The sequence below is a fragment of the Buteo buteo genome, chromosome 16 (assembly GCF_964188355.1).
Source record: "Buteo buteo chromosome 16, bButBut1.hap1.1, whole genome shotgun sequence".
Lineage (NCBI taxonomy): Eukaryota > Metazoa > Chordata > Aves > Accipitriformes > Accipitridae > Buteo > Buteo buteo.
Window position 1 is genome coordinate 15,571,266 of NC_134186.1, and position 22,132 is coordinate 15,593,397.

A 22,132-nucleotide genomic window follows, 5' to 3' on the forward strand; every position below is an offset into this window, starting at 1 on the left:
ACGAAGGTTATCACACAGAGATAATAAAACAGATTCCAGTTTGTATTTGGCACTATGGAATTTTTTTATCATCCCTTTATATGGATCCATACAAGTTTCCACTCTGTTAGAAGGAGTAGGTAAGCTACCTGTGCTTACGAAAACCCCGTTCTCTCTGGAATTATATGGGTAAAGCTGATTCTTCAGGGAGACTAAGGGACGTAAGTTAGCAGGTCTCCTCCACTCGCTTTTAGCCTTGATTGCAGAAGTCTTTGTTGTTGTGTATTACATTAGGGAATGTGGGAGAAGAACCAGCCCGAGACAAAATTACCTAAAAGAGATTAGTCTGAAATACCTTTTCAGGTACTCTGACCTTGATTCTTAGGCAGTTACTCATAGATACTCTGTAGTGGGAAAGGCTGGTGGAAATCAGACCTAGACAGCAATACATCAGATTCACCCTGCTTACCTAAAAACAAGAAATTGAGATTGTTTGCAGTAGAGCAACGTGTTGCAGCAAATGGTTCTCCCCCCCCACCCAGGTGTTAGCATGCTTTAAATGTCACATCTTCGTGCTTTTCTTAACTAGCAGGGCTAGTGACATACATACCTACAAATACAAAAGAGCAGTTTGGATGTGAGCTCCGTGCTGTACGAGAAGCACCAGTTGTAACAATCAGCCCAGGAAAAAGTCCAGGTGACACGCGGCGGGAGGGGGGGGGGGGGGGGCTTCTCTTTTACTTTTTCTTTCTCTTTTGCTTTGGCCCGAAACAACCAAAGCCGGGGGTCGCGGGGAGGTTATCGCTGCCCGGCGGCTCGCACCGCTTACGCGGCACGGTAGGGCGGCGGCGGCGGGGGCCGGGGGCCGCGGGCGCTCTCGGCGGCGGGCGCGCCTCCCGCCTCCCACCGCCCCGGGGCGCGGCCTCGCCGGCGCAGCCGCTCCCCGCACCCGCGCAGCACCCGCGCACCATGGAGCGCCGGGTCGCCCGAGAGTTCCGGCACAAGGTAAGAGAGCGCGGCCGCGGGACCCGCGGGCGCCCGGGGTCGCTTCGCCACGGGCTGTGGGCAGAGCTGCTGCCCCGCGGCCCGGAGGGAGGCGAGGCGGCGGGCTGGGGCGCGGCTGCCGGCGCCGTCCGCGCCTGAAGGCTGCCTGTGTGCCAGAGCGAGCGGCGGGGAAGGGGGGGAAGAGCGGGGCTCTTGGCGCTGCCGCCCCAATGGCGCGGAAGAGAGGGCGGCAGCCAACTGCGAGAGGGCGAATGTAAAACTTAAAGCCCTTGAAAAGGCAGGGACAGAAGAGGAAGAACGTTCCCCCGGGCGTGAGCTTTTTCAGGGCTTGCTACAATTAACTTTATTTTAGTGTCATGTAAAAAATGTTGCACCCAGTCCAGTTCAGGGATGGCAAAAGTGCAGGTGCTGAAGTCCAGGCCCAGGCGGGTCACATTCGCGGTCCTGCGCGCTGCAAGCCGCTGCTCGGAAGACTTCGGCTCCGCCTTAACATTCAAGAGTGCAATTGTGCATGTGCAGTCATGTGCAAATGCACTTGATACATGGAGCGGCTCAGTCTGCGTGGCACGTCATTTTGACATTTACCCAGTCAAATAAGTGCTCAATAGAGCTCAAAATCCTATGAGCAAAGTAAGCTCAAAAAGCCCTATTTAAGGACAGGAGGGGAAGGAATGATTTACACATCTAAGAGATGTTTTTCCATATCCATTTAAGACTCTCTCACACTAAAGTTTTCAGTACTGTTTTGTGCCTTTTTTTTTTTTGGGGGGGGGGGGGAGGTTCGTTGGGTTTTTTTGGTCAGCTGGGGAATGGAGTTTCTTCTGAGTAGTGCAATGTTCTGTTTTGTAGAAGTATCACCTGGTAATAAAACCATCAAAGAATTGTTGTAATGAAGTAGAAGGGCTGCAAAAAAACACCTATATGGCAAACTGAAGTTCAAAAACATTGAGGACCTGGGTACTCTGTAGTGATGACTACAGCCATCTAGCAAGTTATTTCTGCCTTGCTATCTATTACTGGGTAACTCAGCGGTGGATTGTACAACATATCTATAAAGACTCTGGTTCCTAGGCAAATAGTTACCATCTTGAACTTTAAACCTTTTCCCTTTCACTGCTGCTATAATTCATAAATCATTCTAGTCCCACCCCAATAACGTAAGACTTACTGTCAGTGTTTGTTGGTGCAATAAGTAAGATGCATATCTGAGTGAAAATTCATCTGAGTAAGAGGATACTGGAACAGGTCTTTTCTTTATTTTGTATCATCCTGCTTCTAGTGGATTCTGTGGCAAGTTTAATGTCTTGGATACTTTTTCTGTATCAAAACAGTGAAAATGCTCAGCCACAGGATCTGAGTTTCCTCAATTATTTGCTGCTTCCATACTATTTTTTTCTTAGTAATTTTAATCAGTTCTCCCTATCAACCAAGCAGCAATGCAAAATATATAATAAATGCAAATATATTGGCAAGTTCTTCCATTTCCATCAGTTTTTCAGAGGCTGTGTAGTTTAAATAGAACTTTATATTATTCTTTGAAAGCTGACAGATTGGGCTAGTGCTACAATAGTGCATTCCTGTAATCTGAATATTTTCCACACCAAAAAGCGCTCCCCCCCCAACTTCTATTCTGCTGAATAAGCTTATATAGATGTGTTGCCAGATTTTGTTTTTCTTTTGTATGTAGGTGCAGGTTTTGTGATGACTCCTTATTAATTTTTATGAAAAACAGTGCAATTTATATAGTGAGAAACAGAGCATAAGCAACTCTCTGTTTGTGTTCTAGGATTGTAAAGTACACAGCTACTATGAAGATACCCTTAAATAATCACAGAAAGTTTGAGGTTGGAAGTAACCTCTGGAGGTCATCTGCCCCAACTCCCCTGCTCAAGCAGGGTCACCTCAAGCAGGTTGCCCAGGACCACGTCCAGATGGTTTTTTAATATTCTTGGTTTAAAAGCTGTGAAATCATCTATCCCATACCTCCACAGTTATTGTCCTGAGAAACAGAGAGATACTAAAATACTTTTATGATTCAAATTACATCATGTTATCACCGATTTTTTAATATTTTTTTTCTTAACATGTGGGGACATGTTCTTTTAGGATTTGTGAAATTAGAGTGAGCTCTTAGTTGATAAGCTGAGGTAAAGTGTATGTCTAAAATAAGACTCTGTCCTAAGGAGTTAATGAATTATGAAAATGGTAAGAAATGCAAGTGGCTACAATGAAGTGATAATTGATGGAATAGAAGGCAGCAGCAGAAGAATGACCTAATTAGAGAGATGGCCCAGGAAGATTAACCCAGCTGTAGCATTCTGAATATATAAGAAGTTACTTGGGTGTTTGTTTTTGTGAGAGTACCAGCAAGTTGCTGGTGCAGGAATTAAACAGGAGGACTGAATGTTTTGTGAGAAGAAATGGCAGAATTTAGATATGGCCCTGCAGTTCCTGAGAGGGAGTGGGAGATGTGTCTATCAGCTAGCATATCAGGAGAAAAATGTAATGTTGTTACCGGCTGTTCTCCCAATCAGGAGAAAAAATGATGATGGTTTTGCTCTTTGCTGCGTAGGGCTGATGCACTTATTTAATGTTCTTCATGAGACACTGCTCCTGCTGTATCTTAGCTAGCACTAGGGATTGAGTTCTGTATACCAGAACCAAAGCTGACTTATATGTTGTATTTTTCCTGATGGGGAAGGGAAAAATGGATGTTGGACAGTTTTACATGTATCACCTTGCCTTGAGTCTGTGTACAGTATTGGTGAACCAGTCAATTTTGATTGCAACCATTTTATTTCCTTTTAAGGCAGACTTTTTCTTCTGTGTTTTGAAATTCACTATGAATAAATTGGTTTACTCAGTAGTGTTGCTGTCAAGCAATCTTGTCCTGCATGTAGCTTTTTGGCCTTTAGGTGTTTTCAAAGTGTCTTTTTCCAGAGGAGGCGTAACAGAAAACCGCCTGTATGTGGAGTCTTGCTGGCTTAGAGAGCCAAAAGGGACAAAGGGAATATGAAGCATGTATTTAGTTTAGAATATAACACAAACCATTGCAATTCTAGAAAGAAAGGGCCTTTCTTTAAGTATGCAAATTGGTCCTCAGACTTCACGTCACAGTAATATTAGCCTCTAGGTCAGATGTAAATTGTTTTCCTAAACATTAAGCTTGTCCAAATGTAAAAGTAATGTGATGTGACCTCTCACTCCAAGTAAGATCAGCAGGGGTCTCGGTGTCACTGAATATAAATTGAACTCATATAAGAATTCTTGGGCAGGGGCGGGGGGGTGCTTTATTTTACTGTAATTATCCAAGAGCAGGCATAGTAATATGACACTGGTTTAAGTAAATGTACTATTAGTGGGGGAGGAAAGAATAACTAGCAAGTTCTGTCAGTTAAGAGCTGGAGCAAAGAGAAACAGTAGTGTAGCAGTTTGCATAATGTTATAAGTGAGATCCTGAAATCAGTGGTTTGGATGACAGAACATAGATTATAATTATCTCATTGTGGTGGTTTTATCTGTGACAGCATGTGCTATATTAATGAATGGCCAAAAAGGTTTCTGAAAACATTTATTCAACAATACAGTGATTATCAGGTAAGGCAAATATCATATTATTGTAATAATATTACTGCTGAGGGAAACGTAGCATAGAGAATACATCAGTATTTACCACCTTGCCCAATTGTTGTAATGCTAATTTTAGAAGGTCTTGTTATAAGTTTCACATTGTGAGGTAATACTCTACTGCAAAAATGTGTTTATCTTTAAAAAAAAAAAAAGTCTTATTGAAATCTTTGCTCTATGGCTTAAGAATTTGTGAATGACTTGTATGTTCAACATTTGTGGCTATTTAGTCAGAGATTTAGAACAATATTCTTGGGTTTTCAGGTTAATCTACTAATTGACAATGAAGCGGAAAAGGATTACCTTTATGATGTGCTGCGGATGTACCACCAGTAAGATCTAGCTTTATATATGTCTGTGTAGAATTTTACTAATGCTTTTAAATGTGAAGAGTGAATAATTAAGATTTTAAGTGGTCTTTCTACATGCTACTAGAAAAGCAGTTGAAGTGATAGTTTTTATTTTGTTTAATGAAGTCTTATCCTTTTACAGTGTAGCTTGCAGACACAGAAGGAGCATATCTGTAATCACCCAGAAATTTTGGCAGTTTTGTAAAAGAATTTGGTGGATTCGTATTGGGGGGGGGAAGCACTTGGATTATAAAACTATTCTTAGGAAACAGGAAGAGAGCATTAATCAAATTCATTAATATTTCCAAATAATGCTTACTTGCAACAGAGGCTTTCATTGAGTTTGCTTTCCAAAGATTTTTGCTAACTATTCAGATAAAAAATTCTTTGCAACTTTTTTATCTGAAAGCTGAAAAAATTTAGTCTGGGAATCTGTTGGCATGGTTAACAACTCTGTCTTATTATGACATAATGGGAAAAAAATGGTAAGGTGCTAGGCCTGTTACCAATCCTTTTACTGAACTGATTTAAACCACCATTGCTTAGGACCTGTATCATTGCTTAGGACCTGTATCATCACAAATGAGATCAGTGTCTGATCCGTTGTTTTTCACAGAAGATGAGAATGTATTTTCCACTCATCATAGACAAGTGGCTCTGACAGACATTGTTTCCATTCATATTTTAATTAATAGCATCTCAGCTGAGTGAAATGTAGACATTTCCATCTGATGTTTGCACTGAGCTATAGTTATGGGTGTATTCAGCTGCATATCTGATTCAGTTTCACTCATGTCTGTCTAACTGCTAATCCATTCATAAAGCCTGTTGTTTGGAAAGCTGGTTGATTCAGTAGCTCTTAATTATTTAAAATCTTCTTGCAGTTACAAAATTACCAATGCATATAGTGACTTTTCTTCAATTTCCAAAATTGCAATGACTTGAGCAAAACTTCCAATATCTCTGTGAATATATGTTGATGATGTATCACTCTTTTGGAATACAATATGAAGTATTCCAGGGCAAAAATATGTGCAATTGCTGTTGGAATTAACGTTGAATGTCTGCTTCACTGTGAATAGCATTTCTAAACGCATTTCACCTCTAATCCCATGTAATATGCATTCCTGATCCATATTGTCAATGCATATGCCTCAGAAATATTGTATACCAGGAAATGTAAATTTTAAGAGAGGGAACAGCAAATAATATAGCCGAAGTTTAACTGGAGGTTGTGTAGGAATAGCTCCACTGAACCTTAGGGAGCTGTTCTTCCACTCTTGCAGCTGGGCAGCAAAGTACACTTTCTAGACCTCTAACTATCTCAGTGCTGACAATATCAAGGAGGCTACTTTGCCTAGCTCTCGTAAGACAGATGGTCACAGTGGTTTAACTTCTGTAGATTTTGTTTATTGGTTGATGGCCCTTCAATTTTGATTGGAAAAAAAATTTTAAATTTAAAACAAATCTTTGCTCTAGTTACTGAGCTTCATGATTTTTGTTCCTGGATGAAAACAATTTGTCAGTCCCCGAAGTTCAGAAGAGGAAGGAGCTTGTAACCTAGATTCACTTAGAAGGATTGCTAGCTAGTAAGGAAACAAAAATATAGTAGGCAGGTATATCTGATCTAGAAAGTTATTTCCAAACAGTTCTATAAATCTTTTTGGGACTCTGAAACTAAAGATGTCATCTGTAAAAGTAATGTGTGTGACCTTAAAGGCAATATTTAGGAGATTTCAGTTATTTTGAAGGAGGTAGTTGTTATTCTTCTTCGCTTATGGAAGGCTTGCTTTCTCAGAGGCTATTTGGCTTTGGTTAAACCAGTATCTGCATAAGTAACTTTTTTAGTAGGTTGAAGGGGCATGCAAACATTGAAGCCACATGTACAGCAAGTTATTAAATGATGCTTTGCATTGGTGTGTTGATTACCTGTGCTTGTTTTCTCACTGTGTTTTTATAGATCTATGAATCTCCCAGTGCTTGTGGGGGACCTAAAACTTGTGATTAATGAACCCAGCAGATTGCCTCTATTTGATGCTATCCGCCCACTTATCCCATTAAAACATCAGGTGGAATATGATCAGCTTACACCCAAAAGATCACGGTAAGAGAATGCAGAACAATGCAGCTAAGTTAAATACAAGCAGGAAATACTGACTGAGTTTTCAGACAAACTTCAAGTAAAATATCAGTCACCTGTGTAGAGCTGGGCATAATTTTTTTACTTTTGCTATGTTTGCTAGAAGAACAGTTTTGAGCTACCTGAAATTGGTTGCCAAGTAGCTTAATCTAATAAAAGCAGTGTAAGGGAGTCAAAAGCGATGCTTTCCAGGTGAAACAATCTTTTTCTCATTTTTCCTGCATTTAATAATAAAAAAATTCTTGTAGCTCTAACCCATTAGAAGCAGGCAGCTTCAATAGTTGCAGATGTCTTTTCTTGTGAAAAATACTTGATGGCTTTAGCTAACACACATCTGTCCCAACTTCAGTCAGCTTGCTGTTTTTTCATGCCTAAATGTTGTAAGAGAAAAATAATGTGTAACCTTCATATGAAACATTATTGCCATGAAGTGTTATGCAGCTGAATAGTCAAGTATGTTCTATTTTTGCAGGAAGCTGAAAGAGGTGAGGTTGGATCGTTCGCATCCTGAAGGACTTGGAATAAGTGTGAGAGGTGGAGTGGAATTTAGCTGTGGCCTCTTCATCTCCCAGTTAGTTAAAGGAGGACAGGCAGACAATGTTGGACTTCAGGTAATAAAATTATATTCATGGCTGCTGTCTGCAGAAAGCCTTTTGCTACAATGTTAGGGAAGCAGCCAGTAAGAATTGTTCTTTAATATTTAGAAATAGCTATTGCTAAGCTCTTTGTCACTTGTAATAAAATTCATAAAATATGTAAGTCAGTGCCATATTAAATACCATTATACCAATGGTGAATCAAGTAATTAAAATTATATTTTCCTATTCACCAATTTTCATGATATGTAAACTTTTTTTTTTTTTTATTTGGGATATGATAACTTTTGAAGATAGAAGGGCTTTCTGGAGTGTTTATACTTCATGAGTAGCAACAGTTAAATGTAAGCGGGTGGAAAGAAAGATCTCTAACTAGACTGTGGAAAAGTGTTTTAAGTTGCCAAATTCTGATTAAATGTAGAACAGAGCGTATAAATACTAAAAATGATAATTCCACCTTGCACAGATATAATTTGTGTAATGAAACGTTTATTTGAACTTCATGTATAAATGCTGGGGGTTTTGGTTTATGCAATGGAAGTGCATAAAAGAAAGAACGTATTTTTAACCATTTCCAGTATCCTTTGTACTGCATGGAATTGCACTTTCAGTGATTGAATTTTAGATACGTGAACCGTAACAAGGCTGGCAAAAATAATTATGTATAGAAACACATTTTTTCTAAATTGATACTTATGCAATTCATATTAATGAAGTTTTGGGTGTTTGGTTTTTTTGAATGTGTCATTTTTTGCTTGTATATACCTTGGTGAGGAGAGAAGTGAGCCATTGCTATGGCAAATGTCTGCATCTTTCTATGCTTTCGAAGCTGATAAGGTGTATTAAAGGTCTGTGTTTGAGTAGAAAGGCTGATATGCCTGGTTAATTTCAATTTGTCAACTGAATAGTTGCTGGACGTATTGATGTTTAAGGATTATATTTAATTCTAGTTCAAAATGTATTAGACTGGCACGATTCATTACACTGTTTAATTAAACTAATGTGTTTTGTAGATATGCTTCAGTGTAGCCCGATGACTCTTTTAGATTAATAAAAGAAAAAAGCTCTGTCAGCAAGGCAGTCAAAGTTAGGTTTCCATGTTTGTATAATTCATGCTGAGAGCTTTCTAAAATTTATTTAAATATTCCTGTCTGTTTGCACACATGCATGTGCCCTTTTGTTTGTGCATTCATACCTATACATCCCATTCACTAATTCAGATTCACCATTGAATTAGTCCCAACTTCTGGCAGCCTGCTCTGGACAGGCATGTGACTGGCTCCCTGGATGCTGTTAGAAGCTCCTTCTTACAACAAAACCACAAATTCGGGGAATATGCCCCCCCAAATTCTGTATTTAGTTACAGTTGAGAGGGTGGCGTAGGACATCACACTGTGCTGGATGTGTTGGTAGCCTACTTCTAAGTATGGGATTTGCTAGTGGGTAACTCCAGAGAAGGACATCGATGCACCTTCCTAGAGTTTGCACTACAGAAGCTTGTGTACCTTGTGTGCTACGTTGCACAGTGAGAATGGGAAGTGTAGACAAGAGAGTTGTTCCTGGATTGTGATCAGCTCAGTAGAGAGATTCCAGCTGCATCCTTCCTCCACTGCTAGAAAACTGAGAAATAGACAAAGACCAGTCACTTACATGGCTTTTGAAAACATCTCCGGGAAAATACTGGAAGGCATTAATGATGCTAAGCAATAAAGGACTTAATAGCCACTATCTTAAACTGTTATGCTAGTATGTTCATCTTAATGCTGTGTTGCAGCTCTGCTTCTCTGCTTGTTTCAGACTAATGTATTGACATGATAGATAAGGAGTTATGCTCAGTTGTTGGGCTGCTGTAAGGATGTCAATTTTCAGTACGCAAAAAGGCCGTACTGGCTTTCTGTAGCTGAGGCCATTGTACTACATATTGGTGACAGAGAATGGGATTGTAAAGGATCTTTGGACTGGCTTGTGCAAATTGTACTGCAACTCAGAATGTGGTTGGAGTTGGGCAGACAAAGTAGGGACAATAAGGGGGAAATATGCTTGAGACTGACTATGACTTTAATAAAGTTAGATTGTATGTATTAATATGAATAGATGGTGCTTCACAGCTCACGTAACTGTCTGACTTGAGTTTTTTCATATGTTCTGTTAAAGCCCAGCCTAAAGTGCCCTCATAATAGGTGGCACCAGGCACTTTCTGAACCCCACTGAATAACGAGAGCTGACAGGCAGTCCATTGTTCTAAATTGCTGTCTCACAGTAAAGCCAACTGCTTCTGAAATTTCACCCACCTGCTTTATTTGACTAAATCGCTACACATTTTCTATCCCAAAAATGCTGTCTGAGAAAGGTATAATGATCTTCTATTATACCATCAGTTTTACATCCTACTGCTTTTTTAAAGAATTCAAATTAATTTTGCATGATTTCTCCTTGAAGTAGTTTCCAAGTTACGCTACAATAATTGAATAATTCTGAAGGCTTACTGAGGCATTTGTAGTTTGACCTTTTTTTAACTACAGTTTCTCTAGAAGGCAAGTGTTTTGTCCTTTCATGAAGAAATGTACTTCATCTTCCCACCCTCCCCACCCCTCCCATCCCCCACTTTCTGATACTTATGTCTGTGGGGATTCTGCTGAATACAAAGAGTTGGAGATTGGTATGAGTGATGAACGTGGAAGAAGTATACAAAATGAGAAATTTGAAACAGTGGTGGTGTTATGTAAAAATGCTTCAATTTCCTGGAAGCACTAAATATTATATTTCTTATGTTAAAAGTTACAAATAATAGGCATTTTACTTGGGGAAAAGTTAGGTTTGCAGCTTTTCTTTTGACAGTCCATCATCTCCCTGTTTGATAGGGAAAGGGGAAACAGTGATATATAATAACAAAATAATTGTTACTGTTCTACTCTGCTCAATCCTGCAGACTTTTATCTCTACTGCTTCTGATTCAGAAGGTTGATATACAGTGATACCAGTACAAAAGTAACAAAATATATGAAAATAACTATTAATTACTTCAGTGTATGGACACTCTTTTGCAAGAAAAGCTGTTCAAGTGTCCTAAAGAGAAAGCAGTTTGTTACATGCCTATGTCTCCTGTAGTTTAGCCTAGACAGGTATTTCTAAAGCACCTTCAGTCATACATTGTCAGTTAGTAACAGAAAAGTCATTCAAATGAGTGAAGAGTATCAGACTGTATTTTCGTTTCATTTCTGAAACTCAGCAAAGAGGAGTATTAAGAATATCTGTAAGGGAAAAGCTCATTCCCATATGGGAGGAAAAAATAAAATATGATCTTGGCTGGATTTGTAATTTTGTAATTGTGTGCCTCTTAGGGAGATGATATAATACTAACAGATGTGACTTGCTTAATGAATGATGACATCCTCAGAACAGCACTAGTTCTGCTGATACAGAAGCTATATGGACACTCACAAATGGCACTGCCATTTGCAGTCCTAAAACTGGGTTGTTTCTGTGTGTTATGGCATTGCAGTTCATAACAGTAGGTTAGGTTACCCCTTTAAAAAGCTGAGTTTGTGCAAACCCAGGCCCCAGGGTCTGTTATAGCCTGCATGATGCGGAAGATGTGAGTAAAGGAGGGATCTTGAACTAAACTAAAAACAAACAAAAAACCCCAACCACCAAAAAAAAAGAGATCAACAGCAGAGTCTAGGTAGATCAAATGAGGTCAACTTCGCATACTTGAGGCTGAATAGTTATACACAAACTTCTGGTATTTTTGCAAGCAAATAATCCATAGAGAGGCCAGAGATGGGAATGGAGGAACCTTTTTGAGCATTTTACTGTAGAGGAACTCAACCTTCCTTTGAAAAGCAGAGGCGACTCACTTTTCTTACCATTCCTTAGAATAACCAGCAGAATCCTAAATAGGCTGAGAGTCTTTATCCTTGTAGAGGATATTGAGTCTTTATGCACAGTGACACAAATCTGACTTCTCTGAGCCATTTTGCTTCTTGGCGGTACAGTCACATTGCCAGTGCTAATTCCAGTCCTACTTAAAATGGATTTCCTGAAGCGTTGAGGGCAATGGAACAGCTCTAGACCAAATTCTTGGGTTTGGGGTGGGGAGCTAGCTTAGAATTTAGCAGGGGAAAGAGGAGTGCAATGGCATGGCTGCCAGGCCTGTGGGATGGGTGGGTGAGTGGATGGATGTAGTTTTGAACATTTGGAACAAGTTGGTGAAGTGATTGTTCTTTCATAGCAAGAGCTATCAGGGGTGCAACACTAAACTGTAGACACGATGTGCTTTTCCTTGTTTTTTCTGCATTTTTAGCACAGGTTGTATGTTCAAAAGCCTTCAGTACTGACCTATTTCCACTCTTATTAAAGATCATGTTAAAAATCTGACTGGCTTAAACGAAAATCAGGACTGCTGCAAATTGCAGACAGGCCTTTGCCCTGGGTGAGATTTTTGGATGTCCAGCAGGTGGAGCAGCAGTCCCACTGGTTAGGAACTGGGGACCACAGTCATGTTCTGCCTCTGCAAGTGTATTCTCTCCTGCAGGACAGTCACATATTGCATTTTCTTTGCTTTTGTAGTCTTCTGATGCTGTGTCATCAAATAAAAATCTCTAAGTTAAGTGGAGAGGAAACAGCACTATATGAGCTATGCTGGTACAGTGGACGTGTTGTTAATGTTTTGTGTGCTATTGCAGGGTATATATGGCGCTTCCCAGAAGAAGTAGGGAGGTTTGTGAAAGAAGTGAAGACGATAAGCGGGTGGTTTCTTGTTTTGTTGTTTTTTTGGTTTTGTGGGTTTTTTTTTAGCTGAACAGGTCACAGTAGGAAGATTCAATAATACTTATTACATATGAAAAAAGGCAGAAGGTGATGGCATGCCTACTGCCCTGTCACCCAAGGGTCACAGTGTGTGTTAATGTGACAGTCTTTAAGACATAGGCCATACTGAGGAATTCCTACTTGCAGTTCCCCTTCCTCCTCTCACATAAATGTGGTGATGCAAATTTAGGCTTTTGGTGCTGAGCTGTGCAGTGCTAGATGAGGAGTCTCCAGCTGTGCCCATTTTTTCCCTAAAACTGTCAGCAAGGTACAAGGAAGCTAGTCCTCAGTGAGCTAGACTGAATTCTTCACTTTTTTTCAGGCACATCAAACTTGTGTGATGGAGAGAACAGTGGATATACTGTATGATTTAGTCTGTATGGCCTTAGTGGATCACTCGCTCAGTCTGACAAAGACTGGAGGTGTTACCTTCTGTCCTTCCAGTGACAGTAAAGTTGGAAATTTTCTATGGGGGAGAGTAGAAGTATCTGGCTCAAAAGAAAAAAAAATACTGTTATATTAAAAAAAATAAAATTGGGTCACAGAGTTATCTAAGGTGTCAATCGCTTGCACAGTCTGAACAAATGCATTAAAGATTACAATGTTTATTGTAATACTGTTGTGAAATTACAACAAAGTCTTGAATTCTGTAAGCAGATAGTGGGTTTTGCACAATGGCTTTTTTTTTTTTTTTTTTTTTTTTTCCTGCACCACCTTGGTGGTTAGGGCTGAATGATGCTTTTTATCCCTTCCTGTTCCTGGTGAGTCTCCTGTGCCTCCTGCATTCTGGAAGAAATAATTCTTCTGATCTTTTGCAGCAGCAGTTGAAAGTCTTGTTCACAACTGATCTTGGCACCGGGGGCTGGTGCACGGGCAGTCCCAATGCAAGTGGATGAAAGGGAAGTTCCCCCCAGATCAGAACTAGTATAGCCAGAGTCTTCCTATTAACTAACTTTCACCAAATGTGTTATGATGAACCTGCCTCTTCCCCTAAACTTTTTAGTCAACAAAGATGTGCACTAAGATTGTAAAAATTGTGCTCTTAATTTGTTGTATAAGGACCTTTTCCAAACCTAAAGTGAAAGCACAGAGCCTCTCAACAAAGTTAATTGTAGATATTTTATTTTTTTTTAATGAGTGTGACAGTGCATTTCACCCAAATTTTGTTGTTTAGAACTAGTTGCTTTAGGTGCAGATACCAGCATGGAAAATTTAAGCCTAAACTGAAATTTGACAGCTTGAAACTTGAGTCTTTAAGTGGAACATGTTAGGCAATCATTAACTAGGGACAATGCTGCTGTGGAAGTGGACATATTTGCGAGGGGGCATGCAAAGTGTCGGTGATTAAGAACAAAATCCTAGGCTGTTGATGTTAATCAGAAAAGTCCTGTCAACTATCAGGGTGACATTTTGATACATTTTACATAATAAATATTCACAGCAGTTCATAAGAAATGCTACTGGAGAGCAGTAAAGTCAAGGTGTTCTTGTGGAGATCAAAGTACAGAGCTGTAGGAGGGTATTGTTGATGGTTTGTTGTTAGAGCCATTTCCTGGTAATCATTTGTGTATCCTACTGTGTGGAGGATTGATTTGAATTGCCTAATGGAAGAGTTATGCACTAGTTTTCACACAACCATGTCATGTGGTTCACGTTAGGTAAAAGTCTTTACTTATGATGCTCTAGCCAGGGCCTTGCATTTTTCAGTGTTATCTTGAACAGCTAATAAGGTACAACCTTGAAGTGGGCAATGTTTCCATCACTGATTCCTTCTCAATCTACATAGCTAGGGGGATCATTAGGCAGAGTTCATAGAAACTTGGAAATTTCTAGTCTATTTGTAATATCAAAACAAATTTGGATTTATATTAAAGGAAGGGAAGCCTTTTGAAATAAAAGCTTTCCGGTGATGTACGGTCATTTTATCACCAAATAAACATTAGTTCTATTAGTTCTTTTGTGTATTCTGATAAATAAGATTTGAAATTTTATAGAAGCAGCTGAAAGCTTATGGCACCCTGTCTGTTCTGCACTAGAAAATTGAACACTGGTGGGTAATATTCTTGGGGTGCTGCCATTTGATTGCTGCTGAACGTTAGTGTGGTCCTCAGTATGGCCTTTGGTCTATGCCAGCAAGCATTGTTGATCAATTCCTACACAGTTCAGGTGATAGCATGTGCCGGGGTGATTCCTAGAGAGCAGGTTACATAGAGCCACCCTACTTTGGAGGAATTGTCTTCAGTGCTAGAGAATGGTCTTTATACTTAATTTATATATGAGGGCATATGTAATTTCTGTTTAAGGCTGGCCTGGTTTTGGATCAGACAGAGTCTTGGAGATCAACTGAATTCAGCACGTAGATTTGTTTTTACAGTCTTTTGCTTCCAGATATGTTACTTCTTTTTGGTGCAGTATATGAATATAAAGATACTGGAGGATAGTTCAGTTGTTTTGTATTTCTGCTCTCATTCCTTCATGAGAGTTTTGTGATATGTTCTGTGATTTGTTCAGAACAATATTGAACTGTTTTGAGGCAGGTGGTACACACTGGCAATGAAGTTTATCTTTTACACTAGTATACACTTAGTTATCTAGTATTTTTTTTTCTCTGTTTGTTTTTTTCCATTAGTAAAACCCCTACATCTTTTCCTGCGCAACAGATGAAACCTCTGTGGAAAAACCTCTAGTATACAGTCCATTGTATACCCAATTTGTGAGACAAAAGGCACATAGATTTGGAAGATAATCAAAGAGGGCCTGTATCTGTACAGAAATCCAGAGCCAGTCCTCTAGGGTGGAGGACAGAGCACAAATTACTGCTCCCTTCAGTCAAGTTATCTTCATCTAAATTTGCCTCAGGGATAACACTGGTTTTGTCTCTGCTATTCAGAGTGCATGTTCTTGGTCTGTTCTGTAGCTGACTATGCTTCCTGTCACCCCTGGGGCCCAAATATGTATATATATATATTGCATACGCATGGAGGCCTGAGTAAGCTTGGGAATAAGTGATTGACTTGCCTTCTATCTGGTGGGAGCTTCCTTCTGTGTTTCTGTCCTGTCTCAAGTTTTCTCACTTTTTTCATGTAATACAAAAGAGGGAATGCCACAGTCTAGGGGCCACAGTAGGGTGGTGATACCATCTTCTCAACCATAGTATATGATGGGTTGCTGCTGTGAAACACTTGAAAATGTGTCACACGTGAATAGCACACAATTTTGTAACTAATGTAGATGATCCAAGAAGGCTTAAGCTACTGCACCCCAGAACAAGCATTCATTATGCTAGTGTATGACTATTGTAATTAATTAGAGTAATTGCACCTTTAATGGAAGTAAGTGCCATTAAAATAACTCATAATCAGACAAGGTAATAAGATGAAGTTTAGTTTCCTATTCATCAAAATAGTTAAGGTATCTTGGAGAACATATGGTAGAAGCAAACTTAAATTGCTGAAGCGTAGAGGAAGAAAATCACTCCAACATTATTTGAATTGAAATAAAGACACGTGTGTTTAAGGTAATATGTGGAGTACAAGTCTGATGTGTAGAGACTAGATATTATTTATAAAATTGTTATTTGGCCATTAATCTGCCCTTTTGGTGTTAAATGTTAAGTTCAAACAATTACAGGTAAATCTGATCTGGACATTACATGAAATTCAAAAAGTATTTAGGACGTTATCAAACCATTGCATCAAAATGATTGCCAGATTGCATCATCGATTAAAAACCTTTTAACGTTAATTCATGATTTATTTTTTCTTCTCCCTTTCATTTTTGAGGTTGGAGATGAGATAGTTCGTATCAATGGATATTCCATTTCATCATGCACACATGAAGAAGTCATAAACCTCATTCGCACAAAGAAAATAGTGTCCATAAAAGTAAGACGTAAGTAACATAAAAAAATCACCTGCATCACTAAAGATTGCTGGTGATCTGTAGAAAGTGTTACTTAACAGAGTATTTTTCTTTTTCAGATATTGGCATGATACCTGTCAAAAGGTAATGGTATTTAATTTGAAAACAAATTAGATTATTAATTTTCACATAGCCAATATCCAAAGAACCTCTGTGTTTATATTTGAAAATGTGTGAATGGGCATCTCCGCAGCTGATTAAAATGTCATGTCATTTGTGATAAACAGGGAGATGTCTTGTTTGATGAATCTGATTTCTTATGCCAGTTGCCTACTTAAATGAACCAATTTCTATTTCCTCATTATTTGTGGATATTACCTGGAAATTTCATTATCAATGCACCTACCTTAACCGAGAGCTCCACTGCTTCTCTATGTACATGACATTTGAGGATTGCTTCAGAGCTTAGAAAAATTTCAAATTATTGTCCTCTTTCAATTTTTGTTGAAAAGTTGAAACTTTAAGTGCAATGTTTGAGAAGTGTTAATGATGGGAGGTGTCTCTCTGCTTAGACATTTACATAAACTGTTCAAGTTGTTATGATTATTTTCACAGTCTTTCTTAGAGTTTCCCGAAATTGTTTCACTTGAGGACGTTTTCTCAATTTTATGTTTGACGAGCTTTACTAGCCTAAGTAATTGTATACTTGTTTGATGTTCCATCTAAATTGCTGGAAAATAAACCAGTTGTTGTGAATGGTATCCAAAGGAACTTGTGGATGCAAAATAGGATGCCACATTCCAAAGCAGCTTCTTGAATACATTCACAATTATTTTTGTCCTCATTATTTTAAATTATTTTTTCTTTCCAGTTCAGCAGATGAACCCCTTAAATGGCAATATGTGGACCAGTTTGTGTCAGACTCTGGGGTAAGAGATCAATATTTTATGAAGATATCTTCTGGGAAATCTGTAATGGTTCTGAAACACTTTCTCCTCTGACCTTATCACAGAAGTTATTGTATGTATTTCTGTGATGCAATATCTTGTTACAAGTGTTCTCGGAGAAACATCTTCTGTGATATGAAATGATTCTAAAATCGTTAGGTAAGGAAAGGGCAGGATACAAATGAAATATCTTTTACTCATTAATTGGTACTTTATTTTGCTTGAGCTTATTACCTTACCAGCCTATAGTTCTATTGTATAAGTCTTTAACAGATTATTTGGCCTATCTTAGCTATATTAGTGAAGGAATGACAGGTATGAATGCAAGTGGCTTCTATGGGTTGCAGCAGTGGAAAGAGAGACCACAATTACAGTTCTTTTGCTTTCAGGAAGAAAGACTTCGTTAAATAGCGAGTACTTTCATGTATTTTTCCAGCTCTTTTGTCACGGAACATCTAAGTGATTATTTTGCCATATCACTTTCCTCTAATTTTCCTTCACCCTTTTCTGAAGACAGTTTGACTATTTAAACAATCTTCTCTAAATAGAAAGATAAGTTCAGTCTTTCACCTCAGCCATGCAGCTTTGCTGAAATGACTGTACTTCACATTCATCTCCAGCAGGACCTCAGAGGAATCTTATCTTGATGTTGGCAGGGTTTGATCCTGGCTTTATGAAGTTTTGTAGTAGTCTTGTTACTCTGTGTTGAACTCTATCATCTGCAGCATTTTTCAATCCCCCTACAGGAAGGAAAGGGCAGTGTTGCTGGGCTTGCTTCTTCTGGAGGGAGAGACAATAAAGAGAAAAAAGTCTTCATTAGCTTGATTGGTACAAAAGGCATGGGTTGCAGGTGGGTACATGTTTCTTACTTAATGTCACTGGTTTGTTAAGTGAGACATCCAAGGCAGTTATTTCCATCGTTCACTGATACGATATCAGGAAAATGGAGATCCACTCTGGTTCAGGAAAGCAAACTGGAACAGGAGGATATCTATGGCACACATTGTGTATTATTAGACAAATCATAAATACCTGTGTGACAAGTTCTGACTTTAAAAGATTTTTTTTGGTTTTAAAATAAGAGCAGGCTGAAAGTGACATAATACAAGCTGTTGTGGAATTGGATCTTCTAAATGCTTTTCCATTTTAAAATACTTTTAAATGCTGCTCTGTGATATAGCAAGTTTCAGCACTGTCCAGTGTCAGGTTCACTCCCTGAACTTAGACTGCTTTCTGTGGCCCTTTTCAAAACTGAGAAGCCATCACAGAGATATATCCAGTTCCTAAAAGTAATGTTGAACTTGCAAGATTTTTAGAAATATGAACAGATGCTGTGCAGACTCCTGTCCTAGCTGAAAAGCTAGTTATGGAAGTTTTGAGGTAGAAAGGATATTGTAGGATTTCTTATATATTTAGGAATATACAGTTGAAGTTATCAAGATTGAACTGCACAGAATATTTTCAAAACCATAACTTTTCTTTCATATTATTTGGAAGATCTAAAGTTTTAAAAATTATTTACAGACCTGGAGGGGTGGTTCAACATCACCTGCTGGATATATTATCTACAAAAATAATTTCTGTGTTTGGGCCCAGCTTAGACTGCAGCTTAAAGTTTCCAGGCTAGATGTTGACCCCTGGTTGAAACATCCTACTGCTTCTAATAAGTAATCCTGAAAAATACCATTGTATTATATATACAGTATACCGCAGTTCAGTGAGTAAATGTGGAAGCAATTGGTAATTCTTCATTGTGTTCGATGCTTGCTTTTGATTGTCATTAGTGTCCCAGTCCCTTAGACAGTAGGTCAGTATACTGTTATTTTCAACATCTAAGGAAAAATCCAGGAGCTTGAATATTTTTATTTTAGCTTTTTTTTAAGTCATAGTTTTGTGCTGCAAGGGATAGAAAAGTGAGATGATAAACCATTGCGCGTGTACTGGCAAATTTGGGGGTTTGTTTCAAAGTAGGCTAATACCACAAAAATATTCTTTAATCAGAAAGAAATTATGAGAAAATAACTAAGACTTCTCACTGTATTACACTGCAATATTTTATAAATATTATCCTTCAAGTGTTTGGTTTTTATGTTATACCAGTATTTCCAGTGGTCCAACACAAAAACCAGGCATTTTTATCAGCAATGTTAAGCCGGGTTCTCTCTCAGCAGAGGTGGGCTTAGAGGTAAGTATGCCACCGTCCAAGGTAGGTACCACAAGGAAATATTGTTTAGTATTTACTACATTGAGGATTCTGGATCACTGTGAAGTCACTAGGAGTGGGGTGTTTTTTTCGGTTGTTTGTTTGTTTGTTTGTTTTCCGTGGGAAAGAAATACCTTGTGGTTATGTTTCAAAATGAAACAAGTTTCCTAAATTTTAATAACATGAGAGCGCCTTCCTGGGTCAGACCAATAGTCTATCGAGCTCAGTATTTAGTCTCAAAACAGTGGCAATAGGAAATGCTAATACAGGAGGATGTGCAAGCTTAGCCAGTTTCCAGTCTGTTCCCCTTGTACTCTGCCAGTAGCTATGATTATTGTATTAAGAATGTTAGAGAGTATATCTATTTATGTTTTAATTTAATGTATGTACTGATTTAGCATCTGTACTAAAATTTGAATTAATTCCTTTAGGTCGGTGATCAGATTGTTGAGGTAAATGGAGTGGACTTTTCTAATGTGGATCATAAAGAGGTAAGATCAAGTCTTCTTCCTAATTTGCTGAATTTGTAGTTGTCAGCTTATTAAGCATCTGTCTGATTTTCCTGGCTGCAAAAAATATGTTTTGATACTGAGCTACATAACCAAAGAGTTTGTGTATTGAACATGGGAATGTGGAGATCTGAATATCTACCACCCTGTTTAGTTCAGACAGGTCTTCTGGAAATCCAGCTTTGACAACCAGCATCATTCATCCTATGTATACAGGACTTTTACCACTTAATTCAGACTGATCTTTGTTTTGTTTTACTTTGCAGGCTGTCAGAGTGCTCAAAAGTAGTCGTACTTTGACTATCTCTGTGGTAGCAGGTGCTGTAAGTAGTAGTATATTTATAAAAGCAGAACATTTGTGAAAATTACTATGTGGGCAAATAAATGGTAGAAAAAAATAGATAAGAAGTAGAGCTGTGTTTCTTTATGATGTCTATACCACTAAATTCTGTCAAACCAGGGCAGCATTGAGTAGCTTTTTATTATTTAATTGATAACTATCCACAGTATTCTCAAATAAAACAGTTTCGTGACTGTGGGCCAGTGCAAAACCATTCCCTTGACAAGGAATGGAAATTAACTTTTATTGTAATTGTTTCTCATGTTTGAGAGCTTCTGTTCTAATAGATAGCTGCTTCTGCTGAAACATGAAAGGTGAATTGGAGTAAATTAATTTTTCCATCCTGAATAGCTGATGTCTTAGTCTTATTCCAAATTAATTCCTTGTGTAACTTTATCTGATCTCTTCAGTGTATCAACACATTGAAAATTGTTCAATTTTCCATTTCCACTGTTTTGTATAACAGAACTATATGCCTTTGGGGCCTAATCTAAAACCAGCTGAAATTAATTAAGTCTTCCCACTGACTTCAGTGTGACTTTCAATAAACGTTTTAATGTTTTTACTGCTTCAAGCCTTCTTACAGTAAAATGTATAGTTCTATACAAGAGGATACTCAAGTTCCATTGACTAATCAAAGATGGTATTTTCTGATTGCCTTGCAATTGAATTAAATAGGGAAAACAAGATTTATTAAATGATTTAAGCTGCTTCCTAAGGGCTCATGTATACTGTGTAGCTATAGTAAGGAATTCATGGTTTAATTAAACTACTCTTACAGTAACAAAAAGATGCAGTTGTCCAAAGGCTTTGTAGAAATTGTTTAAACAAATGTTCCAGACTAGGTGATTAAGGTCCAGGAACTCAACATCCTAAGGGCTTAGTTTCAACTCCCAGATATGTTAGCAACTGTTAGAAAAGATGGGATCTACTCCAGCATGTACCACTGGGGTTGCATCCTTAAAATGGTGAACTGTTGTTATGGAACTCTTCTGTTCCACCCTGCTTCACCTTGCATGTCTCTCCTTTCCACAGTACACATCTTTGTACTGAAGAAGAGATTGCGATGGGAAATAGCTTCTCTACTCCTGTTTTTTGGTCAGCTAAGACCGTGGTGCAAAGGCATTCTTCACTGCCTGTTTTTGTTCAAGCCGTCTGCTTTTGAGCCTTAGAGACATGAAAAATCTGGCCTTCCTATTTAACAAGGGATTGTAATTTCAGTAATGAAAATTAGATAAATGTTATCAAACTGTTCCACACATAGCACCGTGGAAATACCTTTCCTGAATAGAAATAGTGCTGGTGTCTTAACTCTAAAGCAAATAAAACACATCAACTATATAACCTTTTGGCAATGTAGGTTCCCTATATTTGAGTTCCGTGAGTGATGGTGCATTTCCACAGCAGCCAGGCACAAGAGCATTAAAACACAGTAACTGTGTAGTTGCCTTCCACGTTGGCATTCATTCAATGTGCTGTTCTCTAGCATTGCATTGCTCAGATTTCAAGGAAGTATAATGTGGAGTTTTTTCTGGGTGACACACTGAGCATGTCTCTGGCATGACCTCTATGCTGTTGTTGCTGACTTCAGTAGTCGCATGCCTCTTCTGAGTTGTTTAATATCATAACTTTGATACTGAAACTGGGGTAGCTCTTTGGAATGAAGTGGTCAGATCTTTCAGGGTCTTTCAGAAAGCATTCCTCAGAAAAAGTGATGTGAGGAAATGGCAGATGTTCTAGTACGTAATTGGTTTTGAATTATTTCC

At 38.5% G+C, this 22,132-nt stretch overlaps 1 protein-coding gene across 1 annotated transcript in view; it reads left to right on the forward strand.

The window, feature by feature from the left end:
* The first annotated feature begins 948 nt into the window (after window positions 1-948).
* USH1C (USH1 protein network component harmonin) overlaps window positions 949-22,132 on the forward strand; it is a 52,447-nt gene continuing 31,263 nt past the window's right edge. Inside the window, exons 1-11 of the mRNA XM_075048667.1 lie at window positions 949-984; window positions 4,876-4,943; window positions 6,922-7,065; window positions 7,574-7,712; window positions 16,289-16,397; window positions 16,487-16,511; window positions 17,239-17,296; window positions 18,061-18,164; window positions 19,415-19,499; window positions 19,949-20,008; window positions 20,293-20,349. Of these exons, the coding sequence (XP_074904768.1) occupies window positions 949-984; window positions 4,876-4,943; window positions 6,922-7,065; window positions 7,574-7,712; window positions 16,289-16,397; window positions 16,487-16,511; window positions 17,239-17,296; window positions 18,061-18,164; window positions 19,415-19,499; window positions 19,949-20,008; window positions 20,293-20,349 (885 nt within the window). The remainder of the gene's footprint in view (window positions 985-4,875; window positions 4,944-6,921; window positions 7,066-7,573; window positions 7,713-16,288; window positions 16,398-16,486; window positions 16,512-17,238; window positions 17,297-18,060; window positions 18,165-19,414; window positions 19,500-19,948; window positions 20,009-20,292; window positions 20,350-22,132) is intronic.